This window comes from Seriola dumerili, unplaced genomic scaffold (genome assembly GCF_002260705.1).
Source record: "Seriola dumerili isolate Sdu_G_001 unplaced genomic scaffold, Sdu_1.0 BDQW01000258.1, whole genome shotgun sequence".
NCBI classification, from domain to species: Eukaryota; Metazoa; Chordata; class Actinopteri; order Carangiformes; family Carangidae; genus Seriola; species Seriola dumerili.
The window spans coordinates 203,953-228,003 of NW_019174513.1; the positions used below are offsets into that span (position 1 = coordinate 203,953).

General features: G+C 44.8%; 1 protein-coding gene across 1 annotated transcript in view; it reads right to left on the reverse strand.

Annotated features, from left to right (window-relative positions):
- Positions 1-23,617, reverse strand: part of LOC111230153 (ephrin-A4-like) — a 35,167-nt gene extending 11,550 nt beyond the window's left edge. The window contains exons 1-2 of the mRNA XM_022756760.1: positions 23,081-23,617; positions 1,400-1,698 (exon numbers count right to left, since the gene is read on the reverse strand). Of these exons, the coding sequence (XP_022612481.1) occupies positions 1,400-1,698; positions 23,081-23,208 (427 nt within the window). The 5' untranslated portion in view covers positions 23,209-23,617. The remainder of the gene's footprint in view (positions 1-1,399; positions 1,699-23,080) is intronic.
- Between the last annotated feature and the right edge of the window lie 434 nt (positions 23,618-24,051).

Here is a 24,051-nt window from a genome sequence, read left to right on the forward strand (position 1 = left end):
TTGATCTCCATTTCTTCCTCCTACACTTTGCAGTCCCTCTGTCTCTTTGTTGTCACCCTTCCATACTATGCATTCACTTGACTCTTTCATTCTCTGCCTTGTTTCATGTCCTCCCCCTCTTGGTTGGACTGACACCAGAAGTTGTAAAAAGTGAGAATGAAATGTCTTCTGATTTTACAGCCACTAAGCCATCTTCTGTCTCCCTCCCTCACTTTTCTCCCACCAGTGGTTTGAAATAAATGAGTGAGGAGAGTGGAGCACAGGGAGGTGTGCTGAAGAAAGAGGAAACCATCACTGACATTGTGTAAGGGCCCACGGGTTTAAGAAAACATCATATTAATGTCACTCAGTGTGAATTTATGGGAAACATTAATGCCATATGCAGCTGTTTGCCGACACTCAACGCCTCATAAAAAACACATTGGCTGAAGATGCTTCATCCCTTTAAAGTGCAGGGCTGCCTGGTCACACGCTTCCTCCAACACAGGTGTCTTTGCACAGGCTGATGAACCGAAACATCAAATATTTACACATCTTTTCTCTTTTTGGGCTGTTTTACTCGGCTGCCAGTGTATGGAGCCTGGAGCCAATATTCATGCTTTCACTAAAAAATACATTTCTCAGAAAAACAGCGGTAATGCACTTTGCATATTAAAAACACTTTATAGCCATGACCATCCCACACCTCCCTGGCCCGGCCTCGTGGTACTTTTTAAATGTCGACTGTTTCTAAAACGATTAGTTGATTAATTGATTAGTCAGACAGAACATTAATCTGCAGCTATTTTGCCAATTGAGTAATTATTATTAATAATCAGTGATGAAGCAGATTCTTATTTAACTCCTAGGATTATGGGTAAGGTTCGGATTACAATTTTCCACTGTTTTAAAAGCTTGAATTTTCACTTTTTCCTTATGAGCTGGAGCGGCTGTGGCTCAAGAGGTAGAGCGGATTGCCCACTAATCACAGGGTCGGTGGTTCGATCCCCAGCTCCTCCAGTCCGCCTGTAGAAGTGTCCCTGGGCAAGACACTGGCCCCGATGTATCATTTGAATGCGAGATAGAAAAAAGCACTGTGCATTGAAAAACAGCTGTGTGAATGTAGCTTGGAGTGTAAAGTGCTTCAAGTGGTCAATAAGATCATATAAGTGCAGTCCATTTACCTTATTGTTGATTTCAGTTTTTAGTCTATTTTTCAAGCAAAAATGCAAAACATCTAGTCCTAGTTCCAGCTTCTTAATTAACTCTTAATTTATTTATTTTAAGAATTTGATTCTTTTCGTTCAGCAGTTTGGCATTTTTTCTTAAAGTGGCCCTACTAGTGACCCTCTTCAATCTTTGAACACCCTGCCTTAATGACATACACACACACACACGCACACACACCTCTTATACTCACAGCTGTAGTAGTAGTGGTGCCCTGGCAGAAACTCAAACCCCAGCGAGAAGGGTGTGAACCTTTGGATCTTCTCAGAGAAACGCACTGGTCCAAATGGAGCGTAAGGGGTGTTACACTCCCATCTCTTGATAGCCCCCCTGGTCTCCACACAGCCCTGGAATGATGCCTCTCCCACCAGGTAGAGGGCCAGCGTCTCCGGTTGCCCGGAGCCCACGGTCTCCTTGTTGGGGAAGTGGGGGCAGTAGATGTCCAGGTAGTCGTTCAGATTCACCTGGATGGACAGATCTCCTGCCGTTAACCTGGAAGATAGAATGACAACAGCATTAATATTTCACATTACGATTACATCCAGTAATACGTGACTGAAGGGTAAAGAGAGGTGGTGATTAAACCCAGACAGACAGAGAAAGAAAGAAGACAGATGACAGGTATTCTATAATTCCTAATGCCTGGAGGAATGTGGATAGTTCATCAATATCACACATAACATTTACATAGGGTGATAAAGTCTAAAGAACGATTTGGGATTTGATATATCACACTGATACAACTCCATTTCATTTCCAGACCAGCAAGGGAGCAGTGTTGAGCGACAGTGAGAGAGAACAACAAATCCTCGTATGCTAATGAAGAGCACTGAGGGGAGTTCAGTGTAAAATAAACTTGACTCCCTTTGCTTTTCACTCTCCCACTACGCAGATATACACAGGCATGTACAGACTTAGGCAGACGTGCATGTGCATGCACAACCGCGTCTTCAGTCAAGGTTGATTGGCTTTAGGCATATAACAACAACTCTGGACAAGAGCGCATCATTAGAACAGAAGAGCTGCATAATGTATGCTCCTTTAGACTGCGGATTCTGACTTCCTGTCAGCTACAGTATAAAGAGTTATCCGTGTACAAACTAATATGGAGAAAGAGGCTGGGGCAAGTACATGTAGGTCAAAGTAAGAGAGGTAAATTTAACTTGACAAAATCATAAGACAAAGATCACAACAGCATGACAAGACAAAGCAGGAGACAAGGAATGAGGAGAGAAATTTGTGACAAAAGGAGGGATGGGATGTGAGTGATGGAGTGACATGAGATGGGGCCCAGAGAAAGACAGAAGGAGGCTGATGAAAAGAGTCGTTGAAACAGGTTGAAGAAGAAAGGTGGAACAAGAAAAAAAAAAAGAAAGAATAAAGAGGCCAAAGGAGGAGAAAAGTTGGATGAACAGGTGGAAAAAAAAGTGGAGTAAAAAAGAAAAGAAATAAAGTGTTTTAATTAGTGACCCCAGAGAGTCTGAGTGCAGACACACAGAGAGCGGAACAACGGAGTGGAGGAAGAGAGGAGACAGACTTTAATTGGTCTCCTCTTCGCATGGAGTGCAGGAGAAAACAATGAGGGGCAGAATGTGGCTTGGGCAGAAGGTTCAGGTCTGTCAGTGGGAGTCTTTATAGAGGGGTGACAGAGCGGAGGAGAGAGGAAGGGAGTGCTGGGAGTCAGTGAAGGGGAACATGGGAGGGAAAAGGAGCGTGGAATGGGGAGGGGGAGGCGGTGGCGGTGATGGTGGCGGCGGTGGCGGTGTTGGACGGCGGAGTAGTCTCAAGTTAAGTAGGCGGACAGAGAAGAGACCAAAATAATAAATGAGAGGACTAGAGGAGGGGATGAGGAGGAGGAGGAGGAGACAGAACTGATGAAAACCGAAATGAAACAGATAGACATGACAGGAAGCAGGAGACTGAGGTGGTCCCGCAAATCTGCAGAGGGTATCAAAGATGGATGGAGCGATGAGAGGAGAGATGACAAGAGACCGTCAGAGAGGATGTGGCCGTATGGCATGACCAAAGAAACTGAAATAGAAATCCATGTTCTCTGTTAACTTTGCACCTGAATGTGGGCGGGACGCCGTGTATTTCTGGCAGAGATAATGGAGCAAAAAAGAAGTGTGTGTGTGTTGTGTGTTTGTGTGTGTGTGTTTGTGTGTGTGTTCAATGGGGATGCAGGTGAGACCCTGGAGGCAGGTCTCACCAACGCTGCATCCTGCTCAATAGGTAGCGCGCAGAATTGGCGATCTATCAACTGGACAGGACACAATCGATCAGGATCCCTCGCTCAGGACACACACACACACTCCCCTGATCAATACCCCTTCTGTGAATGTGTGTGTGGCCACATCCGATAGCTCTATTACCTGTGTGCACTAATTACAGCCGAACAAAGTCACTCAATTGTTTGGTTAAGAGAACACAAAAGCACATAACAGCAAGAGCGCACGCTTGCACTCACACACACATACACACTCACACACTCCCCACTACCTGTGGTGCTTTCTGAGGCAGAGAAATGTTTACTTAGGTGCACCAGCTGTGGAAGAATGTGTATGTGTGTGTATGTGCGTGTGTGCTTGCGTGTGTGTGCGTGTATGTGTATGTAATAACAGATGTGTGCTGTGTCAACATGCTGCACCCCCTGCTATACATGTCATTCACCTCAAGCTTCTTCTGCAATGCTCGGGTTCTGTTTCCACCACCCAACCCCCAATCTGCATTCCTCCTCACTCCCTTCTTCTCCTCTATCTCCTCCCTCTTCTTCCCCCACTTTTGGATGACACATATTCATCTCCCCATCTATTTCTTCAGAAGCTTCATCTCTTCCATGTTCTCCCTCCTATTTCTGACTCCTCTCTATCCAACATTACCCCTTCAACCCCTTTTCCTCCCACAAGCCTCCGCCATCAGCCTGTGCCATATGTATGCCAGCAATTACAGAGGCAGTGTGCTCTACTGATGTCAAACTGTCAGCCCTCTTTCTCTCCTCGTCCCTTCCTTCCTCCCTTTCCTTCTCTCTGGCCCTGGTAGGCTTGGGTACGCCCTAATTACACTTAGCATCCTCCCCTCCTGCCAGCCACCATGCAACAGAGTGGTGACAGCACAGGGGCATCATGGGAGCACCGAGGAGCTGTGGGTGTCAAAGAACAGAGTGCTGGAGTAGCCTATCAGCGGGAGAATCCTCTGGAAGCGGAGGAGAGGATTGGTTTTGTCCAGTGTCGGAACAGGAGGGGTGGGGGTGGGTGGCAAAGACACAGAACAGGCAGGCGCACACACACACACACACACACACACACACACACACACACACACACACACACATTTAAGCACATGTGGGCGTGAATACACACACAAACACATGTTCACACACACCAGGACATGAAAGAACTTCAGGAGAATAAAACATGCTCTATCCCTCATGCCAGAGGGTGATCAGTGACACCCTCGTGCGGGCTGGTGCAAGCTCTTGGTTGATAAAGAAAAATCTGACTGAGAAGCCAAATCAAAAATAACATGCGGGGCCCTTCAGTGGAAAACTTGAAAAGGCTAGCATTTGCCCTTTTTATAATTACAGGAAATCACATTCAAAATTCAAAAATTGAACATAACCGAATAATGGCCGATACCCTCCCAATGTCCATGTAAATGTACATGCACAAAGATGCATATATAAGTGTAAGCGTCTTTGTGTGTGTGTGTGTGTGTGTGTGTGTGTGTGTGTGTGTGCGTGCGTGTGTGCAGTTATAATGAAATGCAGGGGGTTGACTGTGGCAGAGACCTTTGATCCTTTAATATGAGAGAATAATTAAAGGACCAACAATCCCACAACACGGCCTCAGGAATACAGAGCAGATACTCGATCACGCACACCAGCTGCATACTACGCATACTGAATACGCTGGGGCCCTTAACGCAAGTACTGCACACAAACATGGGGGATAAAAATATTCGGCTACAATGAAAATGCCAACAACACTAACGTCCCAGATGAATTCCAAAAATGTATATTGTAGGCACAGTGGTTTTGATAATTACTTTCATGCTTGTGATGGTACGCTAACCAGCCCACAGTAGAAGTCTGCTGGTTCCTGGTAGTGATGACGGGAGGCCGAGGGGCTTGGTGGAGTCTCAGTTCTTCCGTGGTCAGTCACAGCAGGGTGACCGCTAACTCTGGTCACTATGCTGACTGGGCACAGCATGCTGTGCCTTGGCTAGGCGTAGCATGACACAGCTTCAGCCTCGATGGTGTGTGATGTAGTAGCACTACTTGGTGACATGGGAGGATCTTTGGTGCTCTCTAGGACGATGACTTTGTGAAATGGTATTGTGTATTTCAGGTTTTTTGTTTTTGATTTTGCTGTATCAGATGGGTGCGGTTTGCTGTATGGTGACAGCTGAGATCATTTCAGGTGAGTCATTAATCTCAGTGAATAAAATAATGTCAGCTTTAACATACAGAAGAATAGAATTTCTGCAATCTATGGATTCGCCCTCTGAGGTGAAGTAAATCTGTGCAGAGCTTTCACAAACAGTTCAACGCTGCTGGACTTTGAAACAAGGAGAGGCAGACTGGGAAAGTCATATTAGCTTTTAACCCTGAAATTTCATACAACCCTGCCCTGCCAGAGTATAAACTGTACTGCTTGGTTTGGAGTCAGTTATGAGGTTGGAGTTGATGGTATTAACATACTGTCCATTAGTTAGCTATGAAGGCAGCTAGCTTGGAGGGTTATAGTGGCGGGCAAGTGCTAGCATGTTACCTCTTCTTCCCAAAGACTCACAACACCGGTGAATGTTCCCTTTTGAAATGATCGGCTCTTCATCAGATCCAGAAGTCATATGTACTTTTCCTAAATGTTAACAAAGTTAGACATGGTTAAAGGGAGTGTTCTACAGTGTTCTCTGTCTTTGGGAAGCAGAAAAAACTGTACGATTTCTAGACTCAGCGCCTGAACAAAATCAGATGTGTGTCTTGTGTATACTAGTGCTAGCATGTTACCAGCTACAGCTCGCTAACTAGCCACACTTAAAATGTCACCAACCTTACACTCCCACCTGTTTTGTGGAAATGTGCTAACAATGTTTGCTGTGTGAAAAAAATTTTTTTCGACACACGTGTGACAAGAGAGGGACTGAAGCAAAACTTGTGAGCACAAACGAAACCTGATGTGAGCAGGTGAATGAAACCAGCCTTCGGGAGCCTTTAATGGGAAAACAGCAGACTTACAGTGGGAAATAACTGAAAGAAAGTATGAGAGAAGTTCATGACAAAAAGACCCTGAAGACAGCACAGGAGAAAAGAGGGAACGAGGCAGATAACTAGGCTCTCAGTGACCTCCTGCTCCACAGGCTATCCTAATCTTCAGAGGAAAACAGGAGAGGGAATCATACAACTGTAGTGCTACATCCATGAGAACATCACAGAACGAGGGGGAAGGAGACAGACTTCATGTACTCTATACTGCACCTTTTCTAAGAATTTGCACGGCTCAATCCTTTTTGTTCACCATTTCCTCTCTTCTACTTGATCTTTCTCTGCATACATATAAAATTGGAGCAGGATCAGGACAACCCCCCACCCATCCCCCCTATATTAGCTGCCCCCCCCCCACCCCTTCCACGCCCACATAAAGCCATGCTGTGTCTACAGCCCAAACACCAATGTTGTGTCTAACCTGGTGCTTACTCCCCTCAATGCGCACAAACAAGGACTCCACCCCCCACCTCTGACCATCTGGGGCCCCCCACCACCCTGCCTGCCCAGCTGGCCAAAAAAATCCCTTCAGCTTCCCCCTCCTACCTCACATCCTCAAGACTCTGCAGACCCCACCTCTTGAGATTTTCGGTGTCACCAAACTGTGGCCAAAGATGGTGATCAGCCGCTTCTCATAGAGAGGAAAGAGGGACTTAAGGAGAACACGTTGTTGCTGTTATCTACTCTTTCCTGTTTGCTATGCCTGTGTGAGTGTCTGCGTGTATGTGTGTGTGCTTCCTTCAAGGTCAGCAGGAAGTGTACTTCTCCTCTACACCAGACCTTTTGCTTCCTTTTCTATGGCTCCTAATCTTTGAATGTGGATGGTATGTGAACTTTCCCTCTACTTTTCCCCCTCTTCCATCCACATCCACTTAAGTCTGTGGTTTTTCTGTACATGTAAGTTCTGAGAACACACACTGTATTAATATGGATCAGGATCTGAGTGGCTTACCATCTCTGCTAAACAATTTCCTGGGGAAAACCCTGTGCCATCAGACAAACCAAATCCTTCCGTCCTCATAAAGACAGAAGGAGAACAAGTGCACACATGTACACACACTGCAATGCATCATACATCGATATGAATTCTGTGCGTAAGTGCTGGCCACTGTAGCTGTGGGCGTCTGTGTATAACCTAGATGGAGTGATTGGTTGCACCTTTTCTTGCCCCGCAGGCTTCATTAAATGACCAGAAGGCATTCAGACCACTCGACCCCTCATTCAAACTGCGCAAATCAGCAGGCTGCCTCGTGGACTCACATTCCCTATCAATTTATGGACACAGAAAGAACACACAGATATACACACAAACACAAGCACACCTGCTGCTTCAGGCCTAAAGGGACTCTCAGCCTCAGGTAAAAGACAGACCCTATTTTCTGCCTGTTATAGCATAGGTCCTCCTCTAGTGAGTGTATGTGTGTCCATTCTGTAGCACTCAGCAGCACAACAGGATGTATAGCTACGGCCATCAGAGCTAAAGAAAATTGCATGACTCTGGCCCACAGGACCAATCAGTATGGAAACGAATCCATCGGAACCATTTTGATATGGCTGCAGGTCTGCAGAAACCATCATCCCCCTCTGTGGCACAGCTCTGTCATGCATAGGCGCCGCTCTCCACGTGTGGTCTGGTCTGATCCTAAAATAAGCTTTCCAGTGACTTTTCCGGGAGGTATGAAATTACTGTCCACAATATAAACAGCCAAGAGTGCAGTCTTGCAGTCTATGGCTTCTTTTTATTTTCACTATTTGACCAAAGACACTGCATGCTGATGTGTTGCCTCACTGTGCCCACCAGCACGGCAGCAGCTATAAGTGTTACCCGACTTGACTCTCTCACCTGCTCTGCGTGGGGGTGGTCAAACTTATAAGAGGAGGCTGGGGGTGGGCGGGTGGGGGGGGGGCACAAGAGGAAGAGTTTCGGCTCTCATGCAGAGAAGAGTGACGGAGAAAGTGTGTGCGGCAAAAGAAACGTGCATGGCCGAGAACGCACTGCGCGTACACCGAGGGGTGTGCAAGGGGGTAAATAAGGTCAGACGTGCCGTTGCCAGGACAACAACCAATCCGGAGCTGGGATTGGTGCCAAGCCAACACCCCACCCATCCATCCTTCACTCCATCCGTCTTTTTTCCTGCATCCCTCTGTCGGACAGCCTAAACCTCAGAGTAATGAGTGCTCTCCATGTTTCTGCAGACTAAATGGAGCTGCAGTGTAAATACAGGGCTGATTTGTACAGGTGCCAGGCCTGGATACATAAACCTGAATATAGCTACAGTAGCTCACCGCTTAGACACCGACAGGATGGAGGGAGCGGGGAGGAAGACAGTGACAGCTATGATGGGTGGACACAAAAAGCCATGATTCAAACTATTTATGAAATCTATCAAAGTGTATTACTACAAAGACGCAGCTGGGCTGATTTACTGTGTCAACATCATTTGTCTCATGTTTAACTTTGCTGTTTGGACCCTTCAGCTTTACACAAAGTGCCAGAGCAAATAAGTGTAGCTAAACAAATTAATGTTAACTTTGAAGTAACACTTACACAAAACGTTGGTTATATTAGGTTTGTGCCAATGGGGCAGGCAGTGTAAGGCCAAGGGGGAACTTTTTTCTATCGAATATAAAAAAAAGAAAAAAAAAGAAAAACTGAGATAAAAAGTATTTTAAATAGACGATCGACAAAATAATGTGCAACAACTCTGATAACTGATCAATCACTGAGGTTCTTTTTTCAAGCAAAAATGCCGAACAGTCTCCAGTCTCAGCTTCTCAAGTCTAAAAATGTCCAGCTTTTCGCTGCTGAATGCCGCTGAAAATCTAATATCTTTGGTAGTTGGGCTGATGAAACAAGCAGTTTATAGATGTCACCTTTGCCTCTGGGAAACTTTTTCCCTATTTATACACCAAACAGTTAACCAGATAAACAGATTACTCCATAATGAAAATAATCATTACATGCATTCTGTTTGGTTTCAACCTGTTTTCTCTGGTCCTTTTTTCAGTGCCGCCTGTTTGTATGCTGTCATTAATTTTGAGCTTTACTTTCCCCTTCAAAATCACAAAAAATATCCTTTTTTTTATGATGTTGAGCAAGATGACTTTACTGGCATTCAACCAAATGCAACCCAACTTTACAGCAGTTACACTTTTTTGTCATGAGATGTGAGCCATTGGTGTCATCCTTTACATCACATAATAAACAGTATGTAAATAATGTCGCATTATAGCTTTATTTGTGACTTATTAAAAAGAGTTATTTTATGTTTTAATCCTCCTCTTACGGTGTTCACTCATCTGCACTCTCATCTATTATCTTAACTATACTTAACTACACTTATCTGTGTCCAAGGTCTGTCAGCAAAGCCCACCTGTGTAAGTGGGTTAAGGAGGACATGCGAGCAACACACTTTAAAACACACGCGAACACACGTTTGGACAAATACACTTCACAGTGAAAAGGGTGCTCGCAAAGCAAACACACTCATCCAATAAATTAGACTTGGCTTTGAGAATCCATCATTTACTAAGTGGGTCACACTTCTGATGCGGTAGACACTCTCTCTCTCTCTCCCCCTTCTTGCGCTCTGTTTTTGTGTCTCTCTCGCTCTCTCTCCATGATGTGAAGGTCAATGCTGGATCGGCAGCACCGACTCTGTATCCCAGGTGTGCATTCCCTCTCACGTTCCCTCTGTGTCTGATTATTTGGTGGTTGTTAGCGGAGGAATGGCCAGCTGGAGGACTGGAGCTGTCCTTCAGTCGGTCAGTGAGCGAGTCAGTCAGTCAGTCAGACACACACAGACACACACACAGTTAAGACATGTCAGGGAAACCTGCCCTAATACAGCCAACAGGCCTGAATTATTTAAACAGAGGGAAGGATAGGAAAAGGAGAAGATGGAGAGAAATAGATTGAAGAGGCACCAGAGTTAAGGAGTAAATAGAGTAAAGCTGGCCCCTCTCAGTCCCTCCGACTCCCGCTGAACTTATTTAAAAACTTCTATACTTGGTTTCATTCCCATCTGCTTTCTTTCACCCCATCTTCAGCAGGTCTCATTTCCTTCCCCTGTCAGCAAAGCCTACTCCGTCTTGCCCTCTCTTCCCTCCATTGCTTCTCCCACCACCATTTCCCCCACTTCACCTTCCACCCCCCCTCCCCCTCCCTCCCTTGCCATCTTTCTCTCTGTTTATCTAAGCACTTTCACGGTCACTGCTCTGGAATCCCAGGAGTCTAAACTGCCCCCTTCGCCTCTCCCTCCCTCACAGCCGATCCATGCTTCTCTCTCCCTCTCCATCTTTCTCCGTCACAACGGTTAAGATTCATATCGCTCTGTGCATCGGGGCTATGGAAGGTCCCCCTTATTCACCCTCAAGGCAGCCAGCTTTGTCTTGTTCTAGTCACGCACACTTGCCCGCCCGCCCGCCCCACCCTCACACACGTATCCACCCCAGAGGTAGGCCACTTGCATTGATGTCTAATACAGATCAACAAAGTCTTTAAAGTAAATCAAGAAATGTTTAAACAAAATCCGTCCATTCAGCTTCAAGGCTACTGAGCGTGTGCGTTACTTATAAATTCAATTCAGCTCCAGTGCATTAGCTTAACCGTGTGAAATAAAATTCATGCTTTCGACATTTGGGTTGATAAAACTGGATGGCATGGTCCGCCTCGAGGCCGGATGCCCCTGAATTTCTTAGAAAGGGCCAGTTACTTTCCGTAATACTGATGAAGGGTTCAGACACAATAAGAGGGAAAGGGGGGGAGGGGGTGGATTTAGGAGCAGAGAGGAAGGAAGTGGCGAGGGTCAAGAGGAGAGGTGCAGACTCCAGTCTCATGTAGCGCTAGCAACAACAGCCTGACACTGGACTGGGATTAACTGATTAATTTGGGATTAAAGATGACTCGTCGCTACTCTAAGTAATGAACCACAATGACCCAAAATTACAAGATTAACACGCAGGAGGTATAGCAGGCCTATGTGTGAGCATTAAGTCTGAAGAGTAACACAAAGTCCACTGTAAATCAGCTGCAACGTAGCAAATACCATGAAAAAAGCCTCCGGTTGTTTAGCTATTCGGTATCTACCTTTGATGAAGAACAACAACACTGCTCAGAATAATTCTCTGTTCTGAAAGGAAATCTATCAGGGAAGCTCGTTAAATGTAAAATAAAAAAATGTGGGGAGTAAGGGATTTTCTGACTTTCATGACTGCGCATTTGTCACTGGATGTATTTTAGGAGAACACACAGATTAATTCCACAATCATAAACACGGAGCGTCTGCTCCAGTGTTTTGAGAAGCGCACTGAGTACAAGAACTCCATTTCCAGCTGAATGGGGGAGCAATGAGATTCATGAGTTCTCCTGCTACAAGGCCATAGCTATGGAGATTTGGGACAAGGCTATTTCCCCACTCCCATTCAGCAAAAAAAAAAAAAAACAACCACTATGCTCTCAGACTGTGAATTATAACCAACTGATGAATATAACAAAACAAGGGTTTGGACAGTGACAGAGAGTAACTCTTTTAAAAATTAATGTTTACTCACAAATGTCAAAAAACAGGAAGGCTAAGACTTTAAGGAAGATTTAAATGATTGAAATAACGAGCACCTTTTCCCTATGGACAGGTACTTACAGTTTGTACAGGGTCTACCTCCCTACTCTGCGTTCTGACATGTCAGCAGCCTGTCAGTGTAATGGATGATAAAACTTCCCTTAGGATCCTACAAAGGCAATGACATACATAATGTTTTGTGGTAAAACATGGATATATACTAAGTATAGGGTGAATTGATACCAGCAGGGGCGGAGCTTGAGTCTCAGCACAGAGGGGGCGGAGATTTCTTGAGGGGGCCCTTCTGATAATCATTTTAAAATTCACAACTGTAAACTAGCTGATATGTCCTATCCTATCCATAAAAGACAAATTGTTGCCAGTCGTGTTAAAGGGTTTCAGCGCAGAGAACAGCGTGTGGTGGTGCCCCACATGCAGCACCAGTGCTGATAGACAGCGACCAGCGACAGGCAGGTGCGCTGTCTCAGTGCCATGACTTTCTTATACAGATGAACGATGTGCAAAAAAATTAAATAAATAAAAAATCATATTTCGATTATTCTGTCAGAAATTGTGATTGCAATGAGTCATGATTTTAGAGGGAATGGTAACTAGCATTTCAATTTCACAGAAAAAGATAAAAAGTTATGATGATGTGATTCTTGCTGGGGTCTGAACCAGACAAGCATGTGCCTTTATGTCTGGAGAGTATGATTTGTAGGCTGGTGTATATCTGTAGCACCACAAACACAATTTTACCTTTATCCAAAACTTGCAGCGCTCGAGATTTTGATGTTGCACTTGGCCATATTGCAATTTTGATAATATTTTGATTAATTGTTCAGTCCTTTCTTTCTTACACAGGAATAAAATAAACCTAAAATAGACACAGCGGTTTACAACACTATACAAGGACTAATCAAATACAGAGTAGACATCCTCCAACACCACAGGCAGGTGCTGAAATGCAGTAAACATGAAGTTAAACAACAGATTAATCTAAAATTCGGAACGATTTCTTCCAAAATTTCAATCAATAAAAGACTAATTACGGATGTTTCACTCACTAGTTGTTGTCCCTGCTCAGCCTGGTGTAGTTTAGTGAAGTCCATTTGTGTGTTCCACCATAGAACTAAATAATCAGGTTAACGAACTTTGTACATATCACAGCCCTTCATCCTCCTCTTCCTCATGCTATGCTTTGAGCGATGCTAGCCTTGTGGTTAGCCTGTCAGGCTAGTAGTGTTAGCAGTAATGTTAGATTGATTATCAGTTCCATCGTCATGTGTTGAAAGGCTGAGCAAGGCGAGAAGTAAGATGTAAGAGGAGCACAGTATGTAATTAAACATACTCTCTCGCCCCTCGTGTTTTGATGCACCTGATTTGTACTTTCTCTCCATTTTACCGCCTAGCTAGATTAAAAAAAAAACACATCAGTTACACTTTAACTTCAGCACTCCGTCTGGCGGCATTCGGCCAACCAATGGTGTGACTTTACTCAGTCAGTGTCAGGGACAGACATCTGCTGTTGCACTCAAGCCAAAATGTGGCTCAGTAGTGGCCCCAACGGAGCGTTGAGCCCTGGGGCAGTCGCACCCTCTGCCCCGGTGGTCGCTCCGCTTATGGATACCACTCATGTAACCGCACAACTGCAGGTTGATCAAAGAACTAATTCTGGGGAAAAAAAAAAGTCTGTATTCCTCAAACTCATAAATAAAAGATTTGATTGGAACAAAATGTTGAGAAGAGGAGGAAGGGCAGAAAAAAGAACAAGGAGGCAGAGAGAAAAAATAGCAGTGAAGAATACCAGGAGACAAGGATCAAGCTGTGCATTACTGCACAACTGAAAGTCATGTGGTACTGGTTATTGCTACAAAAATAACACATCCCAATATGACATGCACACACACACACACACACACACACACACACGCAGACACACACACACACACACACACCTAAACCATATCTCATCATCTTACTGTAAGCCTCAAAAAAATCAGAGCGCTGGCAAGTTTAAATAAGCACATGATGCCACATTCCATTCATTTTTTTTTTTTTTTTTTTTTTTTTTTTTTTACTATTGAGGTTTTGTAATTTTATAAAATGTATAACCAGCTATGCATAGTCCACGACACACACAACACACACACACACACACACACACACACACACACACACACACACACACACACTCTCTGACAGGTACACAAAACAGAGAGCAGTGTCAGTTTTAAATGGGGTGTGATTCCTACTTTGGCTCCTCCCGGAGTCCGAGCAGCTGTGTGTGTGTGTGTGTATGTGTGTGGGTGTGTGTGTGTATGTGTGTGGGTGTGTGTGTGTATGTGTGTGGGTGTGTGTGTGTATGTGTGTGGGTGTGTGTGTGTATGTGGGCAGGGCAGCAGTAGTATTGGTACCCCTGTATAAGAGTATGTGTCACAATGTGTGTGTGTGTTTGTGTGCGCGCGTGAACCCCTGCATGTGTGTTGGTATGATGGGAGGGGCATGGGGAGGGGGGGGGGGGGGGGGCTCCTCACGCCTGCCTGTGACAGTGATAGTAATACCTGCTGACATTCTTTCTTCCCTCCCTCTCTCTCTCGCTCTCACCTCATCCCTCCATCCCTGGGGGCCTTCCCGAGCTGTTTTGGGACTTGAAATCTGTTGACTCTTTCCCTACCATCCTCTCTCCTTAACGCATTCTCCATCCCTCACTCCCTCCACTGCAGGTCTAATGTTTTTACCATCTCTGGGGGCTGACGAGAAAAAGAAGCAGAGAGTGAGTGTGTATATTCATATGTGGAGTGTGTGTGCGTGTGTACCAGTGAAAAAAAAAAAGAGAAAAAAGAGAAAGAAACAGAGAAGAGGAATGTGTGTGTTTCACATCATTGGGGGCTGGAAAGTAGGCTGTGCTGCCATACTTCTGGGAGGCAATGCCAAAATAATATTAGTTTTTGTTCCACCATGGAAAAGTCTCCAAGAATCATAAAGCAGATTCAAAATATCTACATAGTGAAACATTTGTCATGTGATCCATCTTCTCTGGAAAACACAAAGCACTGGATAAAAGGTGTGTTTAGGAACTGGGAATATAGCTGACTACTTGAAGCTCTGTTTTTTTCCACAGCTACGAGAAAGTAATACGAAAAAAAAAAAAAAAAACAGAATAATTTATAAAAACGTGCAACACACACCCACTAAACACACACACACACACACACACACACACACACACACACACACCCCTTCAAGTATTCTTTATCAGAACGTCTCTTTGTTGTGTCTAGATAAAGTGTAGAGGAGCTGTGCCTCGTAGCGGGTTATTAGTCCATAAAGTTTGTTCTTGGTGTGAAGACAGCCACGCTGACACTCTTCCACAGCGACTGGATTCACACTATCACACTCATGACACACTGCGCTGCAGAGTGTACATGGCATGGCCAAGCTATGTGCTGGTTGCACAATACAGAATCATTTAAAATTGCCAACAGAAGGCACCATTGGTAATTAGCAGGCAAAAGAAAGCAACTTAAAAAGGCCAGACATGAGAAATGATGCAGCGTATTCCCTTTTCTCTGCTTTTTACTAGGATTGAAGGTTTCCCTCACTGAGTGGATTTATGTGATTTCATTTAAAAGCAGAGAACTTTTGTATCCTTCATTAAGCCTTCCCATGGCAGGATTATGGAGGTATGTCATGCACATTTATAATATTTCTTCAAGTCTTAATAAATGTCACTTAAGATCACGTCTCGCTGGTTTTTGCAAGACACTTTGTGACATGGACAGCTAGCTAAAAAGAACGGTTAAGCCTCCTAACTGAGTCTTTCCTTTAATCCAGGGACATACTGCATCACTTAAAGCTAACAGATATGAATATTAAACACTTTAAAACATTATCACCAACCATGGACGTTTACTTCAGCACTGTGTCTCAGAATGTGTGGCTTTTAACCTACTAATCTAACTGGCTACATCTACTGCATACAAGATGCACTACCACAAATCACATTTATAACGATTCGCGCGAACATCTAACAGCGTTCGCTGAGAAATCTACAAAATAGACGTTCAAATCAAGTACAAAAAGAAAACGAGATAAACAGAGTAGGTCCTAAGAGGCAGCTGACCACAGGAAGACTCATTTAATAGTGACCAAAACAAACGTAAATCACTGCACGGTGTACATGCAAAAGCAGGCGCACTTTCTAGGAAATGCAACTGCAGAAAGTGAGAACACAGAAGATGTAAAAAAAAAAAAAAAAAAAAAAAAAAAGAAAAGGAAAGAACTCCTGCAGTGACTGTCCTGAAGCACCTTTTGAAGAGTTGAGGCATGATGGTAAAGCATGTCTCAGTGTCCTCCTGGCAGCGAGGACATTGTATGGTACAATAATCCAGGTTCCTGCTACAGCCTTTTGCTCGGCCCGGGTCAATACTAATTCAATTTCTGTCTCAGGGAATTCCCAGGTTGCCTCTTGGCAGGATTTCTGAGCTGAGGGGAAGAGCATTGTGCGAGCTTATACGTTCGTGAGAGTGTGTGTGTGTGTGTGTGTGTTCGCCCTGCACGCGTGTTTGTGTGTGGGTGAAATTCTAAAAAAAAAAAAAAAAAAAAAAAAAAAAAATAATAATGCACATGTTGGCTAAACAACAAGCAGATTGTGTTGTTTTGGTCAAGCTTAAATTGACGCCGTTTCCCACATTTAGGGTTCACATGTTCTCACGCACACACAGTTTAATTGCTGTTTTGTATATCAAAAAAAAAACAACAACACACACACACAGTTGGGCTGACACCTACAACAATGCCCGCTCATTGTGGTGCCATGAATGGATGAATGAATGAATGCGCTCCCGCTCGGTGCTCACCAACAGCCCTTAACCACCATAACCGCCCTCTTCACACACATACAGCACAGCAGCCATTTTGTGCCAAAGCCTCGGCTGCGCTGTGCCAACCCCCGGCCGCAGACAACACTGAACCTCATTTCATTCCACAGCTGTGCCACCCCACTTGGAGACATTCATACAATGCAACTTATTACAACTTAATGCAACCTAATATTGATGTATGTGTGTACACAGAGAAGCAGGGCAGCGTTGGGGAGAGAAATTGGGAAAGAGATGGGTCCATATGCAGTCTGGCGATAATGCGAGAAGCCGGCGATAATATCTGGGTGTTAAATTGGTATCGATTGACTAAATATCCTGACCAGGAGGAGAGAGCGGCCGTCCTTTCATGCTTGTACACCATGTCTGCTCCGACGGCTCCAAGCTGCACTGTGACTATCTGATCCATTTTAATACAGACATCCTCACCGCTAGGCCTGTGCCCAAACCTCATTTTCAACACAGTGTGCTCGAGTCTTCCTGCATATGTGTGTGTGTATGTGTGTATCTGTATTCACTTCAAACAAAAAGGGTTTTTTTTGTTGTGCCATATTTTATGTTGGTTTAATATAACACTAAATAGTAAAATGGAGGATTACTGATTTCACACAGATACACACATGAAAAAAAGAAGCAGAGAGCAGTGTCAGTCAGTCGTAACTTAAACCTGCCTCTGTACAGATTCTCTTGAATTAATTCTCAAAATGAGGCCACGTGACATTTTAGAGCAAAAGGCATAGTTGCACAATACTCTATCTGCACGCCCCACCTTCAAAAAGAAAACAAAAAAACCCAAGCATCTAAAGGCGGTAACGCGTCTTTTCCCTCCGACACCTCAGTCACACCTAAATTCAACTAACACGTGGGAACAAAACAATGACCTATTTAGACGAGAGGCCGGCACAGCGGTTGGTGAATGTTCCCACAGCCGCACACCGCTGGCCGGAACCGAGGACTTTTTCCAGTGAAAGGTACTTTCGCTGCTCGCTGTGAGTGGGAGAGAAATCTCAGAGAAGTAGTGAGGAACATGAATCATGTGCGAGATCACAAGTGAATCAAAGGCTTGAGTGTTGGAATAGGGCTGGGTATCCTGGTACAATTTCTGGGTTTTGTTTTTCCAGAACTGAAATTTATCACACTCCATCTCTTCTCAAGGAAACAAAGACTTCCCGTTTTACGCAAACCAGCAGGTCAGTTCCAGGCACGCATGCACGCAGCACGCACGCACGCACACACCTCTGACAGAGCTATTGTTCCACTGAAATGAACTTCACCCGACAACAATGGCACCAAATGTCAATTCACAGGCGTGCAAATCACTAAAATCACTGGCCTGCATTGTTTTCTGACAGAGATGAAGAAGATGAAGCACAGAGTTAACTCATCCACAGTTTACCTCCAGATAATACACTCAATACCACAAACAAACAAGACAAAGCACATTTACAGAGACAGATAAGGCACACAAACGCACTCACAAACAACACACCTCTTGGATCTACACAGACCAAAGCACAGCAGCTAGTGAGACAACGAGCACTGACACAGAAAAGACACAGACGGGGGAGAGAGACGTTGATACAGCCTGATGACAGATGAGGAGAGAGAGAGAGAGAGAGAGAACCAGAGAGAGGCATGGAAAGAGTGAGAGAGAGAGAGGGGGGGGGGTTATTGCTTTGTTAGCAGGACAGGGAATAAAGTGGTAATTACCTCACTGTGGGTTTGTTGATTATAGTTCAGCCAGGTTCTCCATGTTAATCATTTACCAGGGGAAGACAGAGATTAGTACAGAGACAGACACAGAGAGGCGAGATAGCAGACAGGGCGAGAAATAGATTCATTTGCATGCACACACACGACAGAGGAGGAATAGACACAGACGGACCTGAGGGTGAAGGAATAAAAAAAAAAAAAAGGAAATATTTAAAAAAGAAAAAAAAAGAAATCAGTCTAAAACTGCAGTCACCTCACCTGACAAAACACAATTACAAGCAGTGTCTGCTTTCACTGTACTGTATACTGGAGGTGTGTCTGCTCGCACAAGCGCCCACAGATCAGATGTGTGTGTGTGTGTGTGTGTGTGTGTGTGTGTGCGTGCGCGTGTGTGTGTGTGTGAAGGTATGGTATGCAGAATGTGATTTACTCTGGTATTTAAACTAGATCATTCGTGAGCGCACACAGAGGGAAATGATGCATAAACAGAGCAGAGATTACACAGAAGACTTATGAGGGCTGCTTTCAATAAAGATACAGAAAAACCAATACAAATATTCGTCTCCTCACACACCGTTTAAACATGCTTCACTGGCTTTTGAGCTCGACCTCAGTCTTTGTCGGAGGAGGGGAGAGCGAGACAGAGACAGGAATGAAAAAGAGCGAGCGAGAGAGTTCAGAGGGGTCTAGACTGGTCTGGTGTTGTTTTAACAGCTTTAAGGTCTGTGTCCAAACTTGCAGACTGAGTTCAAGTGTAAGCAAGAAATGGGTAACAATATTCCTGTTGTGCATGTAAATGGTAAAATATTGTTATCGCCAATTGAAAACACGCTAATCCGCTGCTCTGCGGGGAAGAAATACTGAGAGTGTACAGGGAGGAGAGGAAGCAAAGAGTTGGAGACCAGAGTCTGAAGTTTGAGCTGTGATCCAGAGGAACTGTTGCAACAAGTCTGCCTCCTGCCATGGCTGATAAAAGGGGAAAAAGAAAGGTAGAGGTGTGAGCCAAGAACAAGGGGTAAATCAGAGGACAAGGAAATGGAGTAGCTGCTTCAGGTATGGGTGACATTTATTCTCGTTACAAATCTACAAGCAGCTCGTACACAGAGGTAAAAGCCTCTTTCTAAAGCAAGAGAAAAAAAAAAAAGAGTTAATTCAATACTTAGTTAAGTTTTGGTGCTCTGGGTAAACTTCCTGACAGATTCTCAGTAAATTTATGAGGATGAATGTAGCACAAGAAGCAGACACTGTTGTATCAGCAGGTATTCTGGTCAAGCTATTTGGTCCAACAGGTTATAAACAACACGCACAAGGGAGAGCTGAATATACCAGTACACTAAAGCTGAGGTAAGCTGAAGTATCGTGTCAGCACTGGGAACACACACACACACACACACGCTCAGAGGACTCTAGTTGTAATATTTCACTAACCTTTAACTGCTCAAGGAAGTAAAAAATAATTTCTCTTCTAATAAGGAACTATCGCTCTGAGATACACTGTTATAAAATTGTAAGTGATCGTAAACTCTGTTCATGAAATCATAAAAGAGGGCAATCGAACCACTTGAGCCCCACAATGAAAGAGGCCAGGGCATCTGATTCCGCAATGTTCAACGCTGACCCTGCAGTCAGTCTATCACTTCCATTTCAGAGCTCTATTTTTCAATCTGGATGGTGCTAAATGTGTGCCAGTTAAAGTGTTTCACTGAGCCTTTGTTACAGCCATATTAGTCAGCAAAGAACAGGGCAACGAGGCCCTTCAGTCTCCACTTCACTGCCCCTGCTTCATTAAAACCATAAATCTAGATGTCGAAGGAAGGAGAATGTCTTCTGTCATATGTATTAAAAAGAGCCTGTTTGCTCACCAGCTACAGTTGTATTAAATACGAGCTCAGCCTTTAGCGTAACGGCAGCCATAGCTCCTCCTCAAGATGGTTTTCCCAGTGTCAGAGATCTGCACAATTCTTTGGCTTTTAGCAGCCAAAGCGGCTTATTAGCTTAACCGTCCAAAAAGCTTTATTTCCCACATCGCCAACATTCTCAATGAGGGCTGAATGGGAAGGTGCACAAAGGCCGAATCAATAACATTCTGCCAAGATGTTCCAATAAATTCAATATGTGATTGTAAAAACCTACATTAATTGATTTTTGGAAGTACAACGTTGATATATTAGTTTGTAAAGTTGTGGTGTTAGCCACAAGAGAGATGTTGTGTTTCGGCCAACCGTGTGAACGTAAAAAAAATTCCCATCTCTTCTAAATTCAATATTTGCCCTATTTTGTTCTCTGTCAACTGCTGAGGGAAATATCTGGCTCTTAAGCTGGTAACAAAATCCTCTACTAGTTCTTAACTTTAACTGCCTGCAGTTTGGTGCTGCCCAGGGTGGTTTGTTGGAGCTATTTTGCTATAAACAACGCTGATGAAAGCTGTGAAACTGAATCAGAACAGTACAGTTGGCTGTTTAACCAAAAGCAATGAACTGAGAGCTGAGGGAAACTGCAGAATCTCTGTGGGTTTGTCACATATAGTCATCTGATTCAGTGTTAATATAAAAATAATGATTAAAGCAGTTTTAAGAGATGAGTCCAGAACTTTTTGGAATATTCAATAATGAAGGATAATAGCTTAATTTTAAACCATTAGAACACTGTGGACAAATACTTTTTTTTTTCCTCAGTGCTTTCTATACCATGAACATCGAGTGCAGTCCTGGACCCTGCACTGTAGCTTCATGCCAGCAAAGGCATAGCTCTCCTGTCCCTGTGGTCCCTCTCCCCGGCCAGGCCACATTTACAGGCCTCGGGACAACCTGGCTGGCTGGCAGGCAGCTAATAGAAAATATGGTATGGGAAAATGACTGAAGCTCAACTAATCACACCGCCAATATCCATCACTGGGCAGGAGGGAGTCGTGAGAGATAAAGGGGGCGAAGAAGCGAAGGAGGAGCGGGTAGTGCAGACAAAAAAATGAAAAGGAGAGTGGGATGTAACAAGGAAGGTAATGAAGAGTGAGGAGAGGAGAGAAGAGGAGAGGAGAGGAGAGGAAGTGAGTCCTAGCGGTAAACCCAGGGGATTCTGGACCGGGTGCAGCATCACGGCTCTGCTGATAGCTTTGTGATTGGGTGGTGTTGCTGATGAGAGTGATTCTCTGCCACAGTGGGTTACCCTCCGCCGTGATGCTGATGGCATTGTGATTGTGTGGTGTTGCAGCCGACTGTGTGGCCCTGCCACAGGCTGTGACCATTCATCCCTGAATCTCTGGGGAACGAGAAGGTGCTTCCTAATCCTCGCAGTGTTCCTCCCCACCACATTTCTGTAGGATCCCAATTACAGCACTGGGTTTTACCCACCTGGACACACAGGATATAACCTCAGCTGACTCCAGTAGGCTATACAGGATGAGTCCTGCAGACCTGACAAAGAAGGCCTTGGGGAAATTATAAGCCCCAAGAGTCATATTTCTGTCGTATTTTGTGCATCCATAAATGTAAAATACAAGAATGGTCTCTGTGGCCATTAAGTAAAAAGGTCATTCATCTGAAAGAGTGTTTGGGGAATCAGGCCTTATGGAGAGTGTCTCTAAATAAGCGGGTGACGGAACGACGGATGTGTTATTTTGGGCAGTGGCCTTACCGGCCCTGCAGGTCTCCCACCTCAGACCCTCAATTAGCCAGACTGGAACACCTGGATCAGCAGGTGAGCCTGACTCTGCCTTGCTAATGGCCCCAATCAACCCATTACATACACACACACACACACACACACACACACACACACACACACACACACACACACACACACACACACACACACACACCCTCCCATTAGCTGACCACATATTCACTTATGCACAGCAGCACTTTAGACTTTAATATACACCTGTGTCCTCAGATTGCCATCTAGGGCACTATTCAGAACAAACACTTACTGCTGGTGCTCTGTAAGGAGCATAATCACTAACTCCAAAAGGCAGGGGCCAGGTGAAAGCCAGGGTTAGAGTGTAGTCATTATGATAAAGATAACTACATGCAGGAGGAAGGTTAGATCAGGCCACTGTGTTTTAAATGAGAGCAGGCTGAATCCCCGGAGTTCAAGCTTTTTTATTTAAGGAAAAAAAAACAGTCTGACAGCGTTTGTGTTACGGCAAGTTTTAGGAAACCATACTTGTTCTGGCCCACTCTTTATTTGAGCACACAAGGACGTGATCTGCTGCATAGCAGAGATTCTTTAAGCCAACTACAGCCTGACTCATTTAGCAGGAATTATTGTGGTCGTTATGCAACGTCGTGGCTGAGCAAGTTCAGACCGGCGGCGTTTATTTTATGCAAAGTAGATTGAGTCACATTTTTAACATTAGGCCTAAACACCTCCATGCGGGCCGCGGTGAGAAGCAGCTCAGAGAAAACTCCCCGTCTCCTCCCTTTGTTCTGGTTGGGGCATCAGTACAGTTCACTCACCTTGTGTTTGTAGAATTCCAGTACACGACGTGTCTTTTAGCCACAGCGGCTGAGATGATGTTGAAGAGGAAAATCGTAGCTCTCCAAGTGGGAAGAGCTCCGAGGAGCGTCAACGTCAGGGAGCCCATCCTGACCGCCGCTGGGGGCCGCGGAGAGGCTCTGCACCGGCCGGGAGGGTGTGGTGAGCAGATCAGGTGAGGAGGAGGAATCCCGACAGAAGCTCGGGGGGGAACAACTTTTCCTTCCAGCAGCTTCGGCAACTCACGAACCGAGTCAAACTTCTACGTCATCTACTGCTGCTGAAGCTTCGCATGATGTACAAATGTAAACTGATTAAAAGACGCTCAAGAAAAAAAAAAGAAAAGAAGAAAAGTTGAGTATTCACTGGCTGCAGAGTAGAAAGTGTGTACTTCCACAGGGAAAAGTTGTAGAGAGTGTGTCCAGATTGTGCATCATGGTTTTGGAGCGTTCACTGAAGAGTAACAGGCTAATAAACGAGACTGAACCTGAGTTTAAAGGCCAAGGTTTCCAGTACAGTATTAGATCAGAATATGAATTGGAACTGCCAGCTGGTTTGGCAGCAACAGATTGCACAGCGCGAGAAGGGCGGATCCGCAGGGCTGAGGGCGGTGCCGGGGAAAACTTTGGGCCAATCAGTGGACAAGGGTGTGGTGATGTGTGATACTGTGGTGCGAAGTTAAATCTTTGTGAGGTGCGCCGACTGGTGTGGGGAGACAGTCTGTCACTGTTCCAGTTTTTTTTTTTTTTTTTTTCTCTTCTCAGGAAAGCTTGGGACCCTCTGTCCTCCTTCCTCCTCTTGAAACGACTCCTCTGGAGCTGAAGAGTTCAGCATATTTAAAGTCATTTCATGCAGCAGGCTCCAACACAGCTGGCGCTGTCCTGTCTGACCTCCAGCCAGCAGCTCCTCTGCAGCAGCTGGCTGGGTGTTTGCTCAAAGGCACTCCAGCAGT